Source organism: Eleutherodactylus coqui, chromosome 2 (genome assembly GCF_035609145.1).
Source record: "Eleutherodactylus coqui strain aEleCoq1 chromosome 2, aEleCoq1.hap1, whole genome shotgun sequence".
NCBI classification, from domain to species: Eukaryota; Metazoa; Chordata; class Amphibia; order Anura; family Eleutherodactylidae; genus Eleutherodactylus; species Eleutherodactylus coqui.
Genome location: NC_089838.1, coordinates 319,236,939 through 319,262,789, shown reverse-complemented (window position 1 = coordinate 319,262,789; position 25,851 = coordinate 319,236,939). Strand labels below are relative to the sequence as shown.

General features: G+C 42.4%; 1 protein-coding gene across 1 annotated transcript in view; it reads right to left on the bottom strand.

Moving 5' to 3' along the window:
• The window catches only part of LOC136610274 (A.superbus venom factor 1-like), a 193,999-nt gene that overhangs the window by 94,759 nt on the left and 73,389 nt on the right, over positions 1–25,851 (bottom strand). The window contains exons 9-17 of the mRNA XM_066589506.1: positions 24,854–24,977; positions 20,748–20,863; positions 20,014–20,160; positions 17,509–17,721; positions 14,862–15,053; positions 11,073–11,222; positions 8,605–8,734; positions 2,747–2,821; positions 894–1,068 (exon numbers count right to left, since the gene is read on the bottom strand). Coding sequence (XP_066445603.1) covers positions 894–1,068; positions 2,747–2,821; positions 8,605–8,734; positions 11,073–11,222; positions 14,862–15,053; positions 17,509–17,721; positions 20,014–20,160; positions 20,748–20,863; positions 24,854–24,977 — 1,322 coding nt within the window. The remainder of the gene's footprint in view (positions 1–893; positions 1,069–2,746; positions 2,822–8,604; positions 8,735–11,072; positions 11,223–14,861; positions 15,054–17,508; positions 17,722–20,013; positions 20,161–20,747; positions 20,864–24,853; positions 24,978–25,851) is intronic.

Here is a 25,851-nt window from a genome sequence, read left to right as displayed (position 1 = left end):
GTTAATAGTCTGAAGGCTCTTATCTGCTTTCAGTTCTTTTGTTCTCCAACGGGAAACAATGCTATCAGCACTACCCACGGAGAACTGCTAATAAGGCTGAAGGACAATTTTTAGGTTGGACTAAATTTAACGATCAGCTAGCAGAGCACGAAAAGTGCATGATGGCCGCGCATTTAGACGCAGAGATGATCACTCAAACGATCGCTTCTTAGCGATTTTTGAGTGATCATCGCTCTGTGTAATTGGGCCTTAAGGGGTTAAACAGCCGGGATTGGAGTTATCGCTGATCCTAGTCATTAGAGTGACGTGTTAACAGTATAATACAGTTGGCACCTACAAGTGATGGTGTAGGCAAAGCTCCTGTATCTGCGCCATCTCTGAGCTGTAATAGAAAAGCGATACACCAAAGTAAATTGTTTACCACAAAGTCCTATTGTGGCACGGGGTGGGAAGGAGTTAAAGACAGAAAATCATATCTAAATTAAAGAAGAGCGGAAAAATTAGATATAAATTTTGCATGGTGGGTCCCAAAATAGTGTCTAATGGTTTACAGATGGTATTTCTAAAGTGAGTCAATGAACATAAGAGTGGTGATACAAATCCAAGGATGGGGACAGTAGAGTTCATGAGACACAACAGATATACAGTAGGTCGGGGCAGTTAGTGAAGTCAGGATGCACCTTTACAAATAAACAAAAAACAAGGAACTTTGTTGCTTATGGGAAGTTTTGGCAGTTGTGAGCATCAGATTCAGAGGTAATCAACCATAGGCCGAGCACCAACAAACCGACATTCTTCTGTCCCTTTAAGATGTTGCTAATCGAATCACTCTTTAAATAGAAACACTTACTGATTAGCTAAGAGTCAAATAGTGGAATCATTATGGAACTCACTTCTGTGCGTTAGGCTTTTCTTCCATTTCTACAACTTTCCACAACCAGCTCTCTGGAAAGTCATTCCGAACCAAAATCTCACCGTCTGGAATATAATCATCCTCAGAAATGCCTGTAGGAAACAACCCGTTCAGAAAGTCATGAAGTATTTCCATCCCACATATATATGGCATCTCTGCAGGATATGCCAAAAATGTCTGATTGATGCAGGTCCCGCCCCCCGTGACTTGCACTTATATTGAGACTAAGGTTCCCTAACCCTGCATGAATGGGTGGCCGCTGGCAGATAAAGAGTTGGGGGCTGTTTGCACATGTACACTGCTTTCTACATTCTGTTCTACAGGAGTTGGACAAGCAATATAGCAAATGTGGTCGGCTGTTCCCGTTACTTCCATAGACATGGACTCTGTATTCATAACCTTTTTAAGAAATATCTCAAAAGTTCTCATAATTCAAAAATCCAATTAAAGGAGATCATATAGGATTAGAGGAACATAGCTGCTATCTCGTAGTGCCACACTTGTCCATGGATTGTGGCTAGTATTGCAGCTCAGCTACATGGAAGTAAATGGTGCTGAGTATGCAATACCAAATGCAATCTATAGAGAGTAGGGCAATTTTTTTTTTTTTGAAGAAAAGAAGCATGTCAGACATTTCCAATATGGCCCAACACTACATATGGCCAGACGGGTTACAGTGCTTCTGGGGATCCACAATTGTCTTGGAACCATTTGTTTGTGGTAAGTAACTACTCAACCCCATGGCAAAAAGAGTGTAATGAATTTTATCACACAACAGGCTTACAGTCTCTGCACATACCCCGCCCCTGCTACTCCCACTGCTGTTCTCAGTTCTCTCCATTAGTTTTTGTGCCCTCTCTGTGGCCCAACAAAATAATGCTACATCCTCTGTGACCCCACAAAGTAATGGTGCCCCCCTCAGTACTCCACCTAATAGTACTAACTTCCCCTCAGTAGCTCGACAGATTAATAATGCTCCTTCTGTGGACCTACCAATTAATAGTGCCCCCTCTTTACCCAAGAAAATTATAGTGCTCCTTATGTATTCCTCAAAGTTACAGTGCCCAGTTTGCACCCCTCAAATTATAGTGCCTCCTCTTCACTAGAGATGAGCGAGCATACTCGCTAAGGGCAATTACTCGAGCGAGTATTGTCCTTAGCGAGTACCTGGTGAGCGGTGAGTTGTAGGAGGGAGCAGGGGGGGGGAGAGATAGAGAGATCTCCCCTTCGTCCCCCCCCCACCCCCCGCATGCGCCCGCTGGCACCCGAATCTATACTTCCGAGCGGGCAGATACTCGCTAAGGACAACACTCGCTCGAGTAATTGCCCTTAGCGAGTATGCTTGCTTATCTCTACTCTTCACCCATCAGTTTTAATGCTCTTTTGCACCCCTCAAATTTATAGTGTCCCCCTCTTCACCCCTAAAATTTAGTGTCTCACTCTGTACACCTCAAAGGAAGTGTCCCCCTCTTCACCCCAAAAAGTTAGTGTCCCCCTCTGCGCCCCTCAAAGTAATAGTGTCCGTCTTTGCTCCTCAAATTTTTAGAGCTTTTAATTGGCCTCAGGGCCTTCTATCCCTCCATCCCTATTGCAGATGATTGGTCTGTTATCATTGGCATCACTGTGATAAGTGTTTCTATTCTGTCATGAATGAACATCTATTGCAAGGATATATCATAATGTGCCACGTCCCAGGAAAACGAGGAGTCGCATAACCCCTATTTTTTTTATCTGAACTGGCCGATAGTGTCTACAAATAGTAGGAAATACAAAGAGAGGCTATTTACTGTATGAAGTTACAAATAGATATCTGACAAATACAATGTCTCCTACCCTTCTCAGTTTTGTATTCCATCAGGGCTGCTGATGTACTTCTTTTACGTCTGTTAATTCCCTTACATGATAAATCTGAGAACAAAAGAGGTTATGGTATGGGATGAGAAATATTAAAAGACGGACATTTCAAAATACTGTACCATGAATGGTTTTAAAAAGAAAGGTAGGTATAAAGAAGAAAGGTTTAGTACTGTGTTAGCTAGTAAAGCAAAATGTGATCGTTCTCAGCAAGAGAAAGTAAGTAATCTTGTAGATATGATACGTTTTAATGGCTAACAAAAAGACATGATGTTATAGCGAGCTTTCGAACCTACTCAGGGTTCTTCTTCAGGCTTAATAGAATACATTTGAAAAGGTATGTATGCACACATACATATGAAAAGGCACAGACGTGGTGTGATTAATTTGCACTTAAAGCAATACCAGAACAAAATGAGTCCTTTTGAGAATTAATTGTTCCTTCTTGCATCTGTTCAAAAAGAAAATGTTGCTTTCTAGTTGTGTCAATTTCTTCAGAAGATTTTTCAGTTCCATCAGTGTACAGTATATTCTGGTATCCTCCATTAGGTGAAAAGAAAAAAGTTTGGTACTGTGTTAGCCAGTAAAGCAAAACTATCATACCCTACACAAGGATGACCGTCTGAAAACTATATTCCTAGCGTACAATAGTAAACAAAGTTTTCAGCAGCACCACATGTATAATAGTGCACTCCAATACAATATAGAAGTACTCGCCCTGCCCGCCTTGTTCCGGATCCGGATACTGAAGATCCCAGGAGAATCCAAAGCCTTTCCTTTACATACATTGAAAACTATATTCCCGGATTTTCCGCTTCTGTGTTACAGGCAACCTCCAAATCTGAGGAACTTTATAATCAGGAGTGCATTGCCCTCCGACACACAAAAAGGAAGTTATCCCTGTAATATAAGGAGTTGCATGACCTGCTGACATGTACTGACCGTGGACAGGATACAAATTCCCAACACACAGCAGGATTATAAGGTCCCGGGGACATTCACATGCTCCACGTCTGATGTTGTGTACCTGATCCTGTGTAGTAAATGTCCTGTTGGGGACCTTTATGTTGTAGAAACAGGACAAAAACTGAAAGTGAAGATTAGGTCTCATCGCCATACAATTAAATAGAGAAAGACAGAATTAACTAGGGCCGAGCCCTTTTCTAGTCATGGACACGACATAGAACATATGAGAGTTATGATACTGAAGGGTGGTTTCAAGTCACAAAGCCATAGAAGAATTTGGGAATATAACTTTATAACAACTTTTGACATTTTGAATAGAGGGTTACATTATTCATGAGGATTTATGCATTACTGGGGAGGATGAGACATCTATAGCACAGATAACACTGCTGGCCTGGTGACCCCCCAACAATAATTCAGGGACCATAAGACTTTCACTCCTTTAAGTGCAAGCCAATCACATCCATATCTGTGCCTTGTCATAAGTATGTGTGTATAAATATGCATGCCTCTTCGGATCTATTTCATTTAAGCCTGAAAAAGAACCCTGCATTGGGTCGGAAGTTCGCACTAACATCATGTATTTTTCTTAGCCATTAAAAGGTTAGTGACTGGTTAGTGACAAACTTTCTGACTGTTTGGGTAAGAACACAAGGAGAGAACGACAGAAAGGACACCATTGTGGGCATTTACTATAGGCCACCTGGAGAAGCAGAAGATATTGATGAACTCTTTCTACATAAGATGGCCAAGCTCTCAAAAAAGCCCAACATAGTGATCATGGGAGATTTTACCTATCAGACATTTGTTGGGAATCTCTCAGGTAAAAGTAATGCATCCAACAAATTCTTATCCGCTCTTGCTGACAACTTTATCTTCCAAAAGATAGAAGAGAAAACAAGGTGAACTGCTATCTTGGACCTAATTCTTACCAAAAGAAAGAAAATGGTTGGGGAAGTAAGGGTGGCTGGGACCTTAGGAGGCAGTGATCATGATATCCTTGAATTTTGGATAAAAAGGGGAAGAAGATCTGAGAAAACTCAGACCTCAAGGTTGGATTTCAGAAAGGCAGATTTTAATGAACTCAGAAAGAGGATAGGAAGAATCCAATGGCTAGATGTTTTAAAGACAGAAATGTCCAAGAAGGTTGGGAAATATTGTGAAATGAGATTCTCAAAGCACAATAGTTAATGCCCAAAAGGAGGAAGAATAGGAAGCATTTACAGAGACCAGGATGGATGAACATAGAACTTGCACATCTATTAAAAATGAAGAAAAATATGTTTATCAAATGGAAAGAGGGGGGAATATCTAAAGAAGAATATAATGCGGTCTGCAGAAACTGTAGGGCAAGTGTCAGAAAGCTAAAACTGATAATAAATTGAGACTTGCAACAGAGGCCAAAAGCAATAGAAAAGGATTTGGGGGGTATTTAAAAAGCAAAAGAAAAGTCAAAGATGCTATTGGATGCTTACAAGATGAAAACAGTGAATTGGTCAAGAATGATGTTCAGAAGGTCGAACTTTTAAATTCCTATTTTGTATCTGTTTTCTCTCAGAAAGTAGATGGAACATCAACTGAGCTATTTGCGGAATAAACAAACACAGGCTATCTATCGAGAGAAGGGGTCTGGCTCAGGATGTGCAACCAGCAGATCCTTAAGGCCTTCGGATAGGCCGGCCAAGAACAAGTCCTTGAGAGCTGAGTCGTTCCATGCTGACTCTGTGCAGTGTTGTCGGAACTGAGAGCAATAGTCCTCTGCCACCCTCCGACCCTGGTGCAAGGATAACAGTTTTGAGACAGCATAAGCAGCCTGGTCAGATTCATCATAGATTTCGCCCAGAGCTAAAAAAAAAGGCGTCAAGAGACTGTTCAGCGGTTAAAGACCCAATTTTGAGGGTCTCCTCTCAGGCGGGTAATCACGATTCCAACTCTCTAGTACTCCGTGCCGGAAGAGTGGGGTTAAAGGTCAAAGTACAGCTTGCAGCCCTCTCTGACTTTTCTGCCCGGAAAAGAAATCTGCAGCGGAGCCTGAGGCTCCGAAACTGGGAGGCTGGACTGGAGCCGTAAACACAGCCTGCTCTTGTGGCTGCAGACGGGTGGTTAGGTCCTGGATCCAGTTTACTAAGGCTGCCACGGCCTCCATAGAAGAAGTCAATGTAGCTGGTGGGATACAAAGGTCTGACCTCCTTTGGGCCAGTGTTTCTGTCAAGGGCAGGGGTCTGGGTCACTGAAAGTCCCTATAACTACCCAAAACCACTGTCCCTACTTACTTGCCCCACTGGGCTAAGCCCCAGGGTGACAACTGGGCGACAGTCTCTAGACTCTCTAGGGATGAGGGGTGAGGAGTCAGACTACAAACAAACACTGAGACAAACATATACAGAGGCTGGTCAAGTAATCCGGGTCGGCAACAGGAGGGTGCACAGTACAAGGGGTCAAACAAAGGCGAAGTCTGGATCCAAGGAAATAGTCAAACAGGAAGTCAGTCAAATCCAAGATAACGCGAATGCAGCAGAAACAGAACACTGGCAAAGATCTGAAGGAACAGAGCAGTTTAAATGCTGTCATAACTACAACCCCAGCAGCAAATAGGAAGGGGAAGCCTGACAGCACCAGGACCTAGACCTAAGTAGCGAGTGCCAAGCAGAGAGCAGACATCCAGCAACGAGTGCAGAGCAAGCGCACCCAGGTGTCATGGCAACGGGCAAGCGGCGCTGGGCGGTAACCTGCCGTATCCCCAGCAACACGGCAAGCTAGGCGTACGTCCGAAGCCAGCGTACCAGATAATGGCGGCCGGGGAAAGTCACCAAGACCAGTGCTCCTCTGCGCCACCCCCCCCGGAACCCGGGTAAAGGGACTGATAGTGTGGGCATGAAGACCCCCAGAGCTGCTGGACCTGACACCATCTATAAACCGAGAGATGGTGAGGGAACACTTAGCAAACTTAAATGAATTCAAGTCTCAAGGTCTAGATGAATTACATCCTAGGATACTAAAGAAAACAGCAGAGGTAATCGCTGAGCCACTTGCCATAATCTTTGGAAATTCCTGGAGAACTGAAGTCCCAGAAGATTGGAAAAGGGCAGAAAATGTTGTCCCTATCTTTAAAAAAGGGAAGAAGGTGGATCCAGGAAACTACAGAACTGGGATCCTGACTTCTATACCAGGAAAGATCTTTGAATAAATTATTAAACAGCATGTATGCAAGTACTTGGATAAAAAGTTTTGTAATTAACCAGAGCCAGCATGGGTTTGTATCAAACAAGTCATGCCAGACAAATCTAATGTCCTTCTATGACAGAATCACTGACTGGGTTGATCAGGGAAATGCGATGAATATAGTATATCTTGACACTAGGGAAGAGAGAGATTATTCAAAAAGATCTAGAAAAACTTTAACAGTGGGCGGCGACTAAGAGAATGGTATTTTCTGGGCAAGAAAAATGAAAAAAAAACAAAACAAATGGAAGCAATTAGGTCAGGCAGCAGCACATGTGAAAAAGACTTGGGTATACTAATAGATCATAGACTGAACATGAGTCAACAATGTGATGCAGCAGCCAAAAAGGCAAAGACAATTCTGGGATGTACTAAGAGAAGCATAGAGTCTAGATCACGTGAGGTAATTATTCCCCTCTACTCTTCCTTAGTCAGACCTCATCTGGAATACTGTGTCCAGTTCTGGGCACCCCATTTTAAAAAAGACATAGACAAACTGGAACAAGTTCAAAAAAGAGTTACCAAGATGGTGAGTGGTCTGCAAATCATGACCTATGAGGAACAGTTAAAGAATCTGGGAATGTTTAGCTTGCAAAAAAAAAGGCTGAGCGGAGACTTAATAGCTGTGTACAAATATCTGAAGGGCTGTCACAGCGCATTTGCACAAGGAAAGACCAGGAGCGATGGGATGAAACTGAAAGGGAGGAGACACAAATTAGATATTAGAAAAATCTTTCTGACAGTGAAGTTGATCAATGAGTGGAACAGGTTACCACGGGAGGGGGTAAGTTCTCCTTCAAGGGAAGTCTTCAAACAAAGACTGAAGAAATATCTGTCTGGGATGATTTAGTAAATCCTGCACTGAGCAGAGGGTTGGACCCGATGACCCTGGAGGTCCCTTCCAACTCTACCATTCTAGGATTCTAGGTATCATATCTACAAGATTACATGGTTTCTCTTGCTGGGAACAATCACATTTAGTAGTAACATACACCCTAAGGCGTTAACATATGTTAGTCATTCTAAACTAAGCCAATCATGAGTTATGACTTTGGGGGCATGTATTTCTATTGTTCCATCATTTGGGGTATATTTGTAGCATGATAATGTTAATAAATCAGAAGCATACTGATGTTGACGAACACTATGTCAGTGTTAGTTACTTGGCATGCATGCACTTCTCATTGTAACCAATTTGGAGCAGTACAGTGAAGTCAGAGGGATGTGATTTATTCCCCATAACAGTTCAAAGGCTCACTATAACATCATGTCTTTTTGTTAGCCACTTAAGAGGTATCATATCGACAAGATTACTTGGTTTGTATTGCTCAGAACAATCACATTTGGCTTTTTACAGTAACATTCTCAGAAAATCTGAAACATTGTTTCATATCTAGTATGTGAGCCTGAGGAGGCAGAGCATGACACAGGGATTTTCTATTTAGTGACTTTTCAATTCCTGTGTCATGCTCAGTCCCTTGGACTCTGCACAGGGCATGGTTCATTGTATTACTTTTGCATGGAGAGTTTTTAGATGCACTGCAACTAAATTTATAGCCCAGAAGAAACTAATGCAAATATGGGATGGAACATGCAAACTCCATGAAGAGGTTTCTGCTGATTGCATTTGAACCCAGGACTTAGTGTACCAGATCTCTCTGTCGTGGTCATTCCCGAATTCGTCTTTACAGCAAGCCCAGCATCGTAGAAGACTCCCATGTTATCAGCACCGCTCCCCGGGGTACATGCAATCTCAGATTTCTCCACAATGTCCCAAATCTTGAAGACAAATAATAGTCACATAAACCTGACATCTTGAATGTCCTTTATAATATCACTTAAAGCCACAGCAGAGCTGAATTTACCCTTTATCAGTTTTTTCTATGAACCTTAATAACTCATTGGGAGAGATTTTTCAAAACCGAGGTTGAGGGACAAAGGAGCCCAAATCAGCCAATTAGATAAAAACCGGATTGGATGGGTTTGTTATAGTCAGCGACTATTTAAATGGGGTTTCAAGACGAAAAAAAATGTCTGGGGAGGAAATTATGAAAAATAATAAAATAAGCATTACTCACCTCTTATATGACCTCCACAATCCAGCTCAGGCACCCGATCTCTACCGCTTCTGTTCTGGATGTTGTTTCAGTGATTACATTCAAATCTTTGTAAGAGGAGGTCCCCAAAAGAAACCGAAATCTGCTTCAGGTGGGCGGGGCATTAGTATTGCCAGCTGAATATCTGCTCAATCCTTCCGAGGTCGGCGGTACGCCTGCCGATCTTGTTGGGGAAGGTTGTGTTCAGCTACAGTGATTTTTTTTTTCAACACGTTGTTCAGCTTTTTTGCCATGTCTGATTCATATGAACAACGTGCAGCTGTTAAACTTTTGTTTCCTTTTCCACTGCAATCGTGTCATGCTAGTTTTCATCCAAAATTACTTACACTCAGCACTGTGTGGGCAAACAGGTGACTGCGTCTTCCATCATGACAACGCACCTGGAGGAACCAGTCACCTGTTTACCCAAGCATTACCAATGTTTTGTTAAACAATTTTTGACGAAAAACAGCATGACACCCTCACCGCACCCTCCGTATTTACATAGGCTGGCTCTGTAACTTTTCCTAGCAACGGAACCTTGTACTAGTATCACCCTGCCCACTACAAGAAGATTCCTATTTTTTTGGGTACCCTTTGTATATGTGACCGCTCTGCCAATCACAGGTCATGGCAGTATCAGCACTGAAGTCTGATATGAAGAACCAGAGCGGTGGGGAGCAGGGTGGCTGCACTGAACCAGGATGAAAACCCCTTAACTAACCACCCACTGGAGTGAGAATACACTGTATGCATACATTTGGGTACATTCATAAACTCATACATAGTATCTTAAGTCTCGCTTTTCTTTTCCTACCATTTTGGCACGGTGACACTTTTCTAAAACCATTGCCTTAACTTATTTGTGGCATAAAAATTACCCTTATGGGTGACTTGCAGTAGCTGCGAAAACTACAAGTAGCTTGCAGATTATTTTATGACTTTAATGTAATGCTCTAAGGTTGTGCATGAGTCACTAGAATGTCACAGTTACGAATAACAGTTAACCTAAAGCCAGCGTGCAACTGTAACAGGGGTTAATATTTAGCTGTTAATTGCGTGATGTTTTAAGATATTTTATGTCAGTTACTTTAAGCCAGTGGCCATGTTTTTGGAGACCAGGGTTGGCTCTCACAGTGAGGGTGCATTTAGACGGGCAATTTTTGTGCGGAATTTCTGTGTGTTGCAAAATGCACAGGAATCGCACGTGAAAAGAACCCATTATTTTAAACGAGTGTATTTATATATGAGATTTTTCTCTTGGCCGCGATTCTGCGAGATAGAACGATTGCAGCGTGTCCTATTTTTGGGCGATTCATTTTCAGAATCATGCATTTTTCCCCCTGAGAAAGAAAAGTAAAAAAAAAAAAAAAATCGCATAACACACACACATGTAAATGTGAGTTTAATGTGAGTGCTAATGTAGTGAACTGAAGTGTGACACTACAGTAAAAGTACTTAAATTCAGGAGCAACTGTCTTAACTACAGCTCATTTAGCGAAGGGTAGTAATGCTGGATTACATTTCATAAGAAGATGCGGCCAGAATAGGGGACCAAATAGTTAATTTAACTTTCACTGTAAAACAATGGTTGAAGGACATGGGAAAACTGAGATCACCCAGCAGATGAAAGAAGCTCCGTGATTGGTCGAGGGGTGGAGCTGACCGCAGCCCAGCTGAAACAGGTTCCCTGAGTGGAGTAAAGTGGAGGATTTTTTCCTCTCCCCAGATCTGTGGCTCAGTAGATAATTGTAAAAGTGTGCAGAGGTGAAAACAAGTGGGTCAGAGTGGAGATAGAGTGAGTCAGAGAAGCAGAAGGAGGGGGGAGAATGTTGGCAGCACGGTGAAGCCATCTCACTGGCTTTCTTCCTGTCCCGTAACTAGAGAAGCTTACTTACAACTTTAAGAAATTCTATGTGCAGCTAATCAGTCACCCACTACCCTAAGAGAAGTGCTTGTCTTCCAGACCTGAAATCCTCCCAAGCCATGCCTTAATTCTTAAGCTATGTGCAAGTTCTTACCTTACTCTGGGTCAGCTTATATTTGCTGTTTAGTGTGAAGACACCTTTATCCACTGCCACCAGTCCAACGGTGGAATGATAGTCCGCCTTCAAGGTCAGTGTTATGGGATGTTGAGGTCTTCCGATGTTGTTATCGGCTTCCAGTGTCACCTATTGATCAGAGGTAGGAAAATACAAATAGCCATGATAATCAAAGACTGACTGGATGGAATCAAAAACTATTCATCTACTTTTCTACATGTCTACCATTGTATTAGTTCCGTGCTGATGAAAGCTCCTCTTCCAGTCAAGCACGGTGATCATGTTGCCAGAACTAACAGGGACAAGAAAAAAGTGCTCTCCCTTCCAATGTCCACACCATGGACAACATTAATTGCGATGCTTCTGTAATGTACAGTACTTACTGTCCTGTGGTCCCAATGGGTTGCAAACCAGAGTAGCAAGCACAAATCTGTTGCTGGACAGGATATTCCTCCCTTGACAGCAACGTCACAAAATATACACCAGTCCTACATCAAAACCATGGATCTATTTCTGAGGGCGCATTTGTTATCAGAGCTACTGATAACAAAGATAACAAGAGCTACTCCCAAAATGGCAGTGCCGAAGAGTGCTACTCCCAAACAGGCAAGGAATTAATTTTCATTGTTTGCTCTTGAGGCTCCAATGGCGCCTCTTGGAATGAAGGTTACTGTAATGTATTCAGTAGTCCGCAGTCCCTTGGGACTGCTAACTTGAGTAGCCAGCATACAGCCTGATTGTGAAGAGGCTATTGGGGTTATGCTATCGCTGGAAAGGCTATTCCTCCCATGATGGTACCATCACAGCTTCAGGAGTAAAATAGATGGGATGCTATTTTTCTCCAATCCTAGTCACTAGTGGAGGACAGTGGCTATGAGGAACAGCCATAATGCCACTTCTGATCACACAGGCACAGCTGCTTTACCCACACGATTACCAATTATGTTGACGCTCAATGAAAAATACCTCTAGAGGTATACAGGGAGGGGAGAGGAGGGGGATGCAGCTACAGTCTTTCTCTCTGTGGTTGTGGGAGGAGATGGGATGGGGAGCAGTAGTGAGGGTCACCTTAGGAGGGATTATGGTTTTTTAAGTACATAAAAAGTAGCATGCCATTCTGCAACTTATTATCTTACAGCCCTATATGTAATACAGGAACCCCAACATTAGTACAGGTTTGTGATATTTTTAATACTCAGATATGTATGTTGAAACTTAACCCCTTAGTGACTGAGCTTTTTTGCTTTTTCCCATTTTCGTTTTTTCCTCCTCCCTTTTAAAAAATCGTGGCTCCTTTATTTATCCATTGACGTCGCTGTATGAGGGCTTGTTTTTTGTGGCAGGACGAGTTGTAATTTTCAGTGGTGCTATTTAAAGTACCATATAATGTACTGAAAAACGTTTAAAAAATTCTAAGCGGAGAGAAATGGAAAAAAAATGACATTCCACCATCTTTCGGTGCGTCTTGTTTCTACGGCGCACAAACTGCAACAAAAATGACATGATCTCTTTACTCTATGGGTCGGTACGATTACTACGATACCAAACTTATATAGTTTTGTTTTTTTTTGCAGTACTACTTGTATTTTTTTTTTAAGAATTTTCTTTTTCTATTATTTTCTGTTTCCATTTTCTGCGCACAATAACTTTATTTTTCTGTCGACATAGTTATGTGAGGGCTCATTTTGTGCGGTATGTCCTGTCATCTCCTTTGGTACTATTTTCTCATACAATTGACTTTTTGATTACTTTTTATTACATTTTTTTCTCGGAGATAGGGTGACCAAAAAAATGCATTTCTGGAAGTTTTATTTTTTTTTTTCGGACCACGTTTACCGTGCAGGGTAAATAATACATTACTTTGATAGAGCGAACTTTTACGGACACAGCGATAACAAACACGTATTTTATGTTTATTATTTTGATTTTTTTTATTGCTAATATGGCAAAAGGTTTTTTTTTTAACTTTTATTACTTTTTTTTTAAAATAATTACTAAAACTTTATTGTTCTTATTTTTACATTTTCTTTTAGTCCTCCTAGAGGACTACAACCAGCAATGCTTTGCTTGCTCCTGCAGTATGACGTAATGTTATAGCTGTAACAAACAGCTGACGCCCGCGCTGTATGGAGGGAGATAGCGGCGCTATCTCCCTCCATACACGTCCTGCAACAGCAGGACCTAAAAGCACTATAGGGCCATCACTAAGGGGTTAATCATACTTCATCCAGTGAACGGCATCTTGCAGCACATGTCAAATTATCATCTATCACTACCTTATTTACCCACTAGGTGGTGGAGTATCATACAAAGAGTCCATTCACATGGGGCGTAAATGTATTTATGCCCCTGAATGTGCAGTATAATTACAAACCAAGAGATAAGCAAAAGCTTAGCATGCAAAACCCTTAACAAAAATAATTTTTTACATTTTATTAAATAGAATTATATAAAAATATCACATTACAGAAGAGATGAGTTCACAAACAAAAATAAATAATGCTTCAAAAAAAGGAAGGCATATAGCATGCCATGGAAATAGAGACTTGTGTATGCAAGAGATATCCAATGCTATCACAATCATGTTTACAATGACGATAATACAACAAGCATATGAAATACTACATATTCACGTGTACAGGTCAATAAGAGGAACATGAACATAACAACGCCACCAGCCTTATTACCTGCACCCCGAACTTCCTCGTGGGTACCGTTATTTTTTTGTTTGGGAACTCACCTCTTCTGTAATGTGATATTTTTATATAATTTTATTTAATAAGATTTAAAAAAAAAATTTTATTAAGGCTTTTGGCGTGATAACCTTTTTTATCTATCCATTATACAACAGAGCGCGTGTTTATGGTTGTAATATATGCAACTTTTATATATGCAAGATTTACTGTATTTCACAAACCTAAAGATGCCTATTCACACATTGTTTTGATGCACAAATAGCAGTAAATACATGTTTCATGGGTATTTTCACTTGCCCATTCATCACTTCTATGGTCTTTTTTAGTGTGTAATACACCAAAATAGGACATGCTGCATATTATGTCAACAAACTAAAAACTGCATGAAAAATACGCTCGTTTGAATACCCCAATGTAAATCAATGGGATTCAGCACAGCATATTACATGTGTGAGAGAAACCAGAGTGTTTGAACAGCATCTTGTTCCCCACTCCAGTTTCTAATTTACTTGACACACATATTTAGATAGTTTGTTCAGAAGTTTAAGCCAATCAGAAGATTGCAAGGCCTGAAGAAGGAAGCTGCGACTGACCTTCACTCACACAAATGTCTATTCAGGGGAAGAAGAAGGCTAATTAAATATGGAGTTCTTTATTTGATCTTCTATACATATATGTAAACCTTAACTGAGCTCAGGAATGCTTACAGATTACCAATTAACGATCTCAGACAGTAAGCAAACAGCATATGCCTAGAGAAGCGTTTACCCATAGACCGATGTCACTGCACACTCTGAGTTCTAGTAATCAATGATAAAGAGGCGTAACAAGTTGTATGTATGTATAAGTCAAGTGACCTTTAGTCTCGCCTTCAATGTATTTGTCTAAATATATGTTTGATTTTAACAGCACACCACATGGCAGGTAATGGTATTGCAAGTAGTATTTTTAACATTTACAAATTAAAATTTAGATTTTGTCTGAAACATTAAGATACCTAGAAAAAAAAATGCACTTTATAAACAGAATCCCAAGGAATTTGACTCATGCACTGTTCCTTTTATAATCTTACCATTTCCTTACACTTATCCACCACGTCCACCCATAGGGAGTCAGATACTATTTCGTCTCCAACAATGTAATATGCAACAATACGGAAAGATGGTATTAAATTCTCAGTGATGAACAGTGGCATGGTGACCAGGGATTGGCCCACCAGTCGGCTTATCTTGCCCGCTTTCACTATCTGGCCTTTGTTTAGAATCTGGAAAAATATGAAATAATTTATTAGACTCACATACTATATATTCTTGGTATTACCTAGCAATGATCGGCTTTAGTATGGTGAACATATTTGTTTCCTTATCGTAATTATCCAGCTGTTCTTATTTTGGATGAAGTCCTGTGTGGTCTCATCTGTTGGTGCCATACTCTCATATCACAGATAGGTTTTTCTTCAGCTTGCCTCTTAGGCTAGTTTCACAGGGGCGAGGGTGATATCGGGCTGTGATTCCACCTTCTGAAAGCCCCGTGGATAAGAGGAGTTTTCATGTGAAAACAGCCTTGCATCACTGTGAGGAATCCCTTCCATCTTATTGCCTCCAATGGGGTGGCAGCAGCGTTGGCCCAATAGAAAGCAATGGCAGAACTCCGCTATCCTCTGACAGCAGTGGCAGAGAATTCCTTCATCCCCGTGGGGAATCGCTTCACCCCCACCACGTCTGCTGGGATTCCTGGGAGGAAGGGATCCCTTGTCGCTGCTGTCACAGAAGATCGTGGAGTTCTCCCTTTGCTTTCAATGGGGCGGGTGCTGCTGCCGCTGGGCCTATTGAAGACAACAGGTGATATCAAAGGAAGAAAGAACACGCTGCAATGTGTTTCTTACATAGCATCGAGTCACAATGCCATGCAGAAAAACATCGCTCAGGTGTATGATCCCATTCAAATGAATGGGGTTCATATTTGTGCATCTCGCAATGCACAAATCTCACATGATTTTATCATGAAAGCACCCTAAATGTGAGGTGATATCATGGTTTGTGGTGCTATCAGAGTGTTTTCTTTACACTATGAATTGCTTTACAATGGGTTTTGTTGTGTTAAGATATAAGAACAATAGCTTTTTAATGGGTTAAGATAAGATAACTTTCTGCACCATGCTATCACAATACATCACCTAACAGGTGCTGTCCGGTCCACCGCACCTCTTCACAGCTGCAGCATACTTCTTTGTAGTTTTCAGTCAGCACTTCCTAGTTTGGAGATTCGAAAACTCAGCTGGCTCTGATTGGTTCATCCAGCGCTGCAGTGATTGGCTGAGCCACAGTGCTTGAGAACCAATCAAAGCCATTACGGGGGTTTTTGAATCTCCAAACTAGGAAACACTGGCTGAAAATTACAAAAAAGTGTGTCGGAGCTGTGGAGAAGAAGTTCAGCGAACTACACAGCGACTAATATGTGTTGTATTGTTTGTTTTGTTTGATGCAGATAGGGATTATTTTCAGGTTAGGGCTGATATTTTAAGTGTCCCCCCCCCCCCCCCCACCCCTGAACTTCTCCCCAAAAATCCTGGCAAAAAGTCACTACAAAGTCATGCGACTTTGTATCAACACAGCTACGATATCGCTACAAATTTCTTGCAGCAATATTGCTGTCGCCCACGTGAAAGGGGCACCACCAGCTCCAATTTTTCAGTGCTTGGTTATCATCTCTCTGGTGAGTTTCTTGGCTATCTTCCTGTGTTTGACCCAATTTGCATGACTGTTCTTGAATATCCTGTAGGCTGGATTCACACAGGGCGGATTTGCCGCGGTTCTGCCGCAGCAGATCCGCCCGCGGCAAAACCGCCCGTGGCCGCTAATCTCGGGATTAGCCAGCCATGTGGACGAGGTTTCTCAGAAACCTCGTCCACACGGGACGGCTAATCCGCTGCGGTAAATCCGGTTGAAGCCGCGGCTGCGGCCGCCGCAGCCGCGGTCTCAAAAGAAGCAGCATGTCTGTTTACATTCATTTTTTTGTTTATTTATGTTACGGCCACGCTCTCCTCTATGGGAGAGCTGGCTGCAACGGAAAAGCATGCGGCCGGGCCGCTTCAAAGCCGCCGCAGCTTAAACCGCGGCGGTTCTCCCGGCGGAAATCTCGCGGTTTTTGCTGCGGCCAAACCGCGAGATTTCCGACGAAAATCCGCCCCGTGTGAACCCAGCCGTATACTGACCCTATCCTAATCTTCAGACTGTCTTCCCAAACCGCTTTTTAACCTGACATTCACCTGCCTGTTTGCAACTGACATTTGGGGACTATCCTGTGGACCATGATCTTAGTTCTTGTCCAGTAAAGTTCACACCTCCTTGCATGGTCTTCGGGTCTCTGCCACTCAGCTTAGTTTATGCCAACCTGTCTTGTTGTTAAGCTTCATCCAACACCCTCAAGTCCAACTTGATCTCACTTTCCACTTGTGTAACTCTCCTTCCCTGTCCATTGGCATACCTGCTGCCAGCTGGCCAGGAACCAGCATCCAGGTACACCCTTGGACTAGAATACGTAGGGAACATAGCAACCATACAGGACAGCGGCCAAATAACATTGCTGTACCTTGGCCAAACAACTCAACAGAACTAAACAATACAGTGTTTACATTAGACCAACAAATACAGTACTACATAATCCTTGCGGTTACTATTCTATATGGATTAGCAGTAATTGTTTACAAGTGTACTTACCAAGTAGGTGAAGTGTTTGATCTGATTCTGGACTCCAACGTTACTATTTAAGATCATAAAGTTTATGGAAATCTGTGTTCTGGGTTCCTGGATGGCATTGAAGACGCCAATGTGCAGGTAATTGTACTGTGTACTCGGTGTCTTGTATGCTGTCACTGTCGTTTCTCCAGATGCCTGCAAGTTGTCGGGTAACCCGGGCACAGCTGTCCTTACCTGTGAGTAATGAATACATGAGAATGAGACAAAGTCTGCATTGTGGATGGAGAATCTGCCTTGAACTATTATTTAAAGGGGTTTTCCCATTACTTCAAAATGCTTCACAACCCCTCTGTCCTTCCTGATCGCTGCTAACCAGGACATGTGACTGCTGCAGCCAATCACTGACTTTAGAAGGTCACTGCTGTGAGCAGTGATTGGCTGCAGCAGTCACAGGTTTTGGTAAGCAGCAACCAGGAAGGACAGAGGGGTTGTGAAGCAAGTGTAAGACATGAGAAAACCCTTTAAATCTCCTTCTGTACACTCGGGTCTCAAAGCTTTGCAGAAATGAGTAATTAATATTTTTGGAAATCAAATGTAATTGATATTTGCTTTAATTTTAAATAAGTCCTATGTATCCCACCAAAAAATGAAAAAAAATTTGGGGTTGACCAAGAAATAATAATATAACGCTTTACAATGCTGCATTTGAAAAGGGGAATTTTTGCTTTGATAACGAAGCTACAAACCCCCCATGTATAGGTAAAACCACGTCAGCTCACCGCCACTTGTACGAGAGGATACACACTGTACAAGTCCAGCGATCGATGCAAGGAGGCATAAACACTGAGCTGGTTCCCACGTAAGGAAATGCCGTAACTCCATGCTTTATTGGTAAACTGGCTTAGGAACTCATGGTTTGCAGACCATGAAACACCAAATTGACACATTTCCAGCTCAATTTGGATTTACACATTTGACTCTTTTTTACTTTTGGAGCTGGAGTCTACCATTGTTACAGTACAAAACACCCAGTCATGAAGGTCTGTGCTGTGTTTGTGTGAGGAGGGGTGGATTGTTTCTCCAGATAGAGAGCGCCAGGTTGGTGTAAAGAGTCTGAAGCTGAACATACATTTAAGATATCAATTGGACAATGATCATCTGTATGAACGATCCCATCAGCAACACTGTACATGAAGATTGATTATCGGGGAGTCATTTCTAAAATAAAACTGACTCCACGGGGATTGAACATTATGGCAAAGGATCAGCTGGATTCGGCCAATCATTGAATACACTCACAATTTTGTCTGCGGCCAGCTGGAATTTTCCAATAGGATGGAACGTGTCATAATCTGCGATAGCCCATCGTGACCTATCCTTCACATCACTTTTGCAGCTGGTGGTCAGCCAAAATGGCTAAACCACTCCATATTGTAGAACTTTTTCTTTCATGTATATGGTAACCTTAATAGACCATGTAAACCTTGTTGGGAAAAAATGCAAATTAACTCTGTTTCGAGACAGAAGGAAATCTGTCTCTTTAGTGCAACCCAATTTGTATACCAAAAATATCTATAAAAGGGGGAAAAGCCAGAAACTTCTGAAGGTGTGAGGTAGGCTTTCCCCAGGGGGCTGTACTAAGAGCACAACATCTGCTCATGTTATATTAGGATATAATGCCATAGAGCGGGGTCCCCTGCTCAGGATCTCTCTCTATGACCCATAATGGAGTAGAAAAAGTGGCTTTAGTTGTGGGGGACCTTCTGTTCAAGTATTACCAATTTTGTCCTGGGACCTGAGGGTCAACTTAGCCGTTGTAGTTGAAATCGTCCATTTTCATAAACCTTAGTCTAAGATGGGCAGCTCAATGGAGAATGAACCAAGAGAATGGAAGAGACAGATAACCACAATAGAAGGTAGGAAATAGAGGGGGTTGGATTAAGGCTAATTTCACACCGGCAAGCACAATATTGAGCTAACCAATGTGAAAGGTATCTGCGGATGCAATGCGTTTTTGTGCCAAAACCGCCTCCCATCACTTCAGTGAAGTAGCGATCCTCCAGCGCGGATTCCATCCAAGGCGGAGGACGGGCAAGTGTTTCCAATTGTTTTCACTGGGAAACCTCACAGCGCATTGCATGCACATCACTGTGCGGTGTGTTTTCCGGCCACATTGAAAACAATGGACAAGGCGTTCCGAGAGAACACCTAAAGATTAAACATGTCACAATTTTTCCTGCATCGCAATACAATGGGGTTCATACTTGTTCGATGTTTGTGCCTCTTGTATCGCTCAAATCTCGCACTATTTTCTCGGCCGTGTGAAAACAGCCCAATACAATCTTACAATCAATGGAGGAAATTGGTCTCGAGATTAAACTTTTTTACATTATACTCAGATTACAGAAATATTTAAAATGGGGGGAGATTTGAGCAAGATTACTGGGTCTAATCAAACTAAATGTAGCTCTCTGGTAAGGTCTAGTAGTGTCAAGTCCATCAGAAAAGCAATAAAGTAAGACTTACAGTTATATGTAAAGATTTCAGATTTATGGCCGTGTTCAGCGTCAGTCTTGCCAAACCATTTTGATGAGTTTTAGCTCTGATACCACCTGGGTTTGCCACCAACAATATATTATTTGCAGGAGAACCATCTGGGTTGGTTACCATCACCTGCATGGAAGCAAAATACAAAATAACTCCTAATAAATGCAGGGAGGGAATGCCGTATCGAATATACAGAAAGCCATGGCATGGAGGAGTTCTATACCTGTGCCAGAAAAAATAAGAGATATAGATTTGCGCTATATTGCATGCCAGTTTCTGGTGTACATTCTATTAAGTCTATGACAGGGACCCTGTTCATGTGCCTAATAGGGGATACCAACAGGGAATTCCATCTTGGCACAACATGTCTAATTTCATTATGAAGATCCCTCACTTTCCTCTAATGGGCAGCAACTGAAGCCTGTGCTGAACTTGGCAACAGATCAGCAGCATGAGCCCCCTGGCAGGCTACCTCATAAATACTTCAGTTGGCTCTTGTAGTATTTCCTTTTCTAGATGCCAGGTTTCTCAGTACTGTCATGTTATCATGAATAGCCCAAAGTTTGGCTGTAGCCTAATAGAGAACATTAGGTAGTCTGTGAAATAGCAGCATTCAGATAAGTATATCTTTGGAGCGCTCCATGGGGCAAGCCCAACCTTGATTGAAAATGGCATACTGTACTGTAAATAGAATGTATAGAAAAAATACAAACCATGCAGTCAAATGGCATTCCGGGCTTAAAATATTTGTATGTTTTGGTGAACAGAATTTTATACGGAGAATTCACGATGTAAATGTCATCCAACTCGGCTTCTACGAAGTCACTGCCTATAACAGAAAGAATAGGAGACATACAAATTAAACATTGATTATCAACATTTTGAGGAACACTTTGTTTCCTTCCACCAAGCCAAGATTGCAAAGGCTCATAGGTGTCAGGATGATAGATACCCCCACAAATGATCCCATTTTAAAAACTACACCCCTTAACGTATTCACTGAGGGGGGTCAGGAGTATTTTGACCCCACAGGTTTTTTTTCAGGAGCTATTTAGAGGAGTAAAAATAAAATTTCATATTTTTGCAAATTTGTCATTTTAAAGGCAGTTTTTTTTTCTATAGTGCACATGATATTGAGGATTTACACCCCGAAATGGATACCCCTGTTTGTCCTGTGTTCAGAAACATACCCATTGTGGCCCTGATCTTATATTTGTATGCACAACGGGGCCCAAACCTAAAGGAGCAGTCGGTGGCTTTTGCTTGAAGGTGTTTCAGGCCCCATTGCCCACTTGTAGAGCCCTTGAGTGGCCAAAACAATATAGAACCTCCACAAATGACCCCATATTGAAAACTAGACCCCTCAACGAATTAATCTAGGGGTGTACTGCATATTTTTTTCACTACACAATTTTTGAATGAATCTAAGCAAAGCAGAAGGAAAAAAATTACAATTTTCATTTTTTTTCATTGTGTCATTTTAAAAACATTTTTTTTGTACAGCACTCATATGAATAAAAACTTGCACCCCAAATTGGATCCCCCTGTTTTTCCAGTGTTCAGTGACATACCCTTTGTGCCCTAATATTATGTCTGTATGCACAACGGGGCCCAAAATGAAAAGAGCAGCCGGTGGCTTTCAGAACAAACATTTTGCTTGAAGGTGATTTAGGCCCCACTGCCCACTTGTAGAACCCTTGAGCCACCAAAATGATAGAGAACCCAAACAAATGAGCCTGTTTTGAAAACCAGACCCCTAAAACAATTCATCTAGGGGTGTACTGTGTATTTTGACCCCACAATATTTGAATGAATCTAAGCAAAGGGGAAAAAATTAAGATTTTCATTTTTTGGGCAATTGTGTCATTTTAAAAACAGTTTTTTTGTACAGCTTACATAGGAATGAAGACTTGCACCCCAAAATGGATACCCCTGTGTATCCGGTGTTCAAAAACATAAGATTGTGGCTGTAGTCTTATGTCTATATGCATAACAGCGCCCAAACCGGAAGAAGCCGCCGGTGGCTTTCAGAACAGACATTTTGCTTGAAGGTGATTAAGGCCCCATTGCCCACTTGTAGAGCCCTTGAGCAGCTTAAACGATGAACCCCCCCCCCCACACACACACACAAATGACCCCATTTGAAAATTAGACCCCTCAACAAATTAATCTAGGGGTTTACTGTGTATTTTGACCCCACAGTTGTTGAATGAATCTAAGCAAAGCAGAAGGAAAAAATTACGGTTTTCATTTTTTTGGCAATTGTGTCATTTTAAAAGCAGTTTTTCTTGTACAGCACACATATGAATGAAGACTTTCACCCCAAAATGGATCCCCCTGTTTGTTCCGTGTTCAGAAACATACCCATTGTGGCCCCAATCTACTTACAGGACACATGGCTTGGCCTGTAATGGAGGGAACACCTGTTGGATTTCAGGGCACAACTTAATAAATTCCAGGCCCCATTGGTCACTTGTGCAGAAAAAAAACAGACTCCCTAAAAATAATCCCTCCACATCCCCATTTTTTGCCATTCCCCAAATGTTCGATAAAAGTAATGATGTAAACAGTGTGGTATGTCCGAAGGCAGGGGTAATTACCGGGGCTGGTTGGGATGGGCACATGGGGCAATAAAACTGGATAGCCCTTCTCCTCCCATGCTTTTTTGGGGGTGTTTCTTGCCCTCAGCAGCAGGGATGGGGTGTAAAAAGTGTCACTCTGTGAGGCTTTATAAGTTCGCTGAGGTGCGGGGGTCTTACGCAGAAGGCGCTCAACAAGCTGCTCCTGAAACTGCAGGAAGGCGAGCGATTCCGGGGCTTCTTGTAAGTTACGTATTACAGGTAGTGATCTGAATAACGCCAGGCTCATACGTGGGATCCACTTGCAGAGCCCGGCCGCGGATCCCAGCCCTGCCTACGGCTGCGAATAACTGCGTACTCACACAGGCGGTCATGCGCAGTATACCTTTGTTTATATTTCCTGCGCCATTGCTCAGCGTGAGTGCCCGCAACCCGTACACAATGTAGTTGCGTATTAGCTGGGGGTATATCTGCGATCATGGAGCACAACGGATTCTATGTCACGGATATTCACAATAAAATAGAACATGCTGCATTCAGTCTTCTGCGAGGGGATTACGCAATTCCGATTACCGCAGATCAAATGCATGCAGAATACGCAATTTCTATCCGGTCATGTGAGATCGGCTTACGGTAGATCACTACCTTTTTATCACGTGACCACGGACCACTTAGCGAGGCCACCGGTCACTGCTGCAGGCACTCTGCGACTGTTGGTCGCAGGAAACAAGGAGATTGAAAATTCCTGGACTTTCCGGCTGCTGCGCATGTGTCCGGCACTTTGCTAGCGGGCTCATGCGCAGAAGCCGGGGAAGATCCATGGAGGACGATCGCTTCGGGGTTCAAAAGTGGAGGCCTCCAGGAAGAGGTTTCATCTCCTCTCACCGATCGCATCAGTGAGGGGAGATGAAACTTCAACTTTTTTTTAACCTTTTTCGTGATCGCCATTATCCATTGGATAACGGCGATCACGTGACCAGAAACCGCATACTGCGGCCCCCGTGACATCTCCAAGCTCTCAGCTACCTTTTCTAGCCAGGAGCAAGGAGAATTTAAATTTTCTGTGCAATCCTCGACTTTTGCGAATGCGTCCGCCATTCCGCTGACGGGCGCATGCGCTGAAGCCAGGGTAAGGTCCGCGGATATAGATCCCATCAGGGGACAAATCCGGGGACCTTAGTTATATAATCTGATCTCTACTCATGGATACGATCTGTAAGAGGAGATGAAACTTTAACTTGTTAAACTTTTTTTTTTTTTAACCTCTAACTTTCCATGATCACCGTTATCTGATGGATAACGGTGATCATGTGACCAGGAACCACATACAGCGGTCCCTGGTGACATTTCCCTGCACTTGGCTGTCTTTGACAGCCGGGTGCAGGGGAATTTTAAATTTCCCAGGTCCTCCGTGCTTCTGCGCATGCGCGCCACATCGGTGCATACACAGAAGCTTGCGGTGGGTCCCGATCTCCGCCCGGACATCATGGCGGACCGAGGTGAGTATTTTCACCTCCGCTCATGGATCGGATCCTTGAGGGGAGGTAACACTAACTTTTTTTTACTTTTTTTTTTTTTTTTTTACACTTTCCATGATTGCCATTATCTAGTGGGGACAGTGGTAAGCCAGGAGATTTCAGGAGCCGGGAGCCAGGAGATTTCAAATTTCTAGCGGCTCCGGGCCTTCTATGCATGCGGCTGACGTAATGCCGCCTAGCCCTCATGTGCAAAAGGTTGGCGTCTGGCCCCGGAGGACCAGATCAGTGGGAGACAGCGCAGCGGACGGGGGTGATTATTTTCAGCTGCCCACATGGATCCGATCCATGACGGCAGCTGAATCTTTAACTTTTAAAAACTTTTTTGCACTTTAATGCGTTCGGCGCTATCTATTGGATAGCCGATTGCATTGCCGGGGGGACTCCCCGCAGCCCTGCATGACAGCTCCATATTGTCAGCTACCTCCGGGCACAGACAGCATGGAACTGTCACATCCTCAGCCCACGTGGCTTTAATCCCTGCGGGAAACATGTTTCTACGGGTCCTCTGTGCTTCTGCTCGGTAAAAACAACATGGGCTGGTCACTAAAGGGTTAGGGGGGGTTAGAGGAATGTTCAGCAAATTAGATGGCCTTCAGCACAGAACATCATCTTACTGTCCAGCTTTCACATCCATACAGCATTTTCATTTCATTTGCAGGTTTCGTTTCTTAGTCACTTCCCTTTAATAATCGATTTTCTAACCTAAGTCAGTGATGACCGTCACCGAAACGTGGAGCTTGTACTGCAGCAGTTCTTCGGGATTCTTGAAAGGTTTTATGAGGTCTTTTCGTAGTAGTTGTACAGGTCCAGTAGTTCCTTCAACAAACTAGACAATTAGAGAACACTCAGGAAAAGGAAATAACTGAGATGTGAAGTAAAGACAGCGGTGGCAGGAATCAATCGGTTATTGAATACCATTAATATTATAATCCATAATCATCACAAAATTATGATAAAATCAGCACTCATTTCATTTGCAATGCCATGGCTAACCACATGGATTGCTGTAATGGACTAATATGCCTATTCAGAATGTAACACATACTCCGCCTAGTGGTAAAAATATGCATTGCAGTTTTTATGTTCCCTTCTCTGCAAAAACATATTAATACTTTTCTGCTATAAGTGACAAGGCTTGTATTTTATCACCCAGGTTTCCATTTGATACATTTAGAGGTGTTTTTAATATTTATATCTATCTTACTCAGAAAACCAACATCCTATTTGACACATTTTACCATTTGTGACACTACTTGTACCTCTGATATCTGATAACACCACTGGCTACATTTTACTATTCCAAATAAATTCTGCAGACAATAAATTTACATATAAACCATCGAGCCGAGAGGAAAGTGTTCTAGATTAACTTACTGAATGTATTTGGAGATTTCTAGGGCATTCAGCTAAGGTCTGACTTTCAGCACCCAATGAATAACATCACAAATATTGATGACCACATAGGATTTCATGAGACTAATGCAGACAGGAAGTTTCTTGCAGTTGCCGCAGGTCAGAGGAAGGTGCTGACATGTTCTGAACAGCTGACCAGACAGGTTTATTGATCCATCTGACCAGGAGATACTTTTCCGCTGGTCAGTGATCCAATTTTTGGGCTCTTTTTTTCCCCCTGGAGTCTCACCTTTCTGTTTCTCTTAGAAACAGTGGTGCAAGAACTGGTCATCTGCTATTATAGCCCA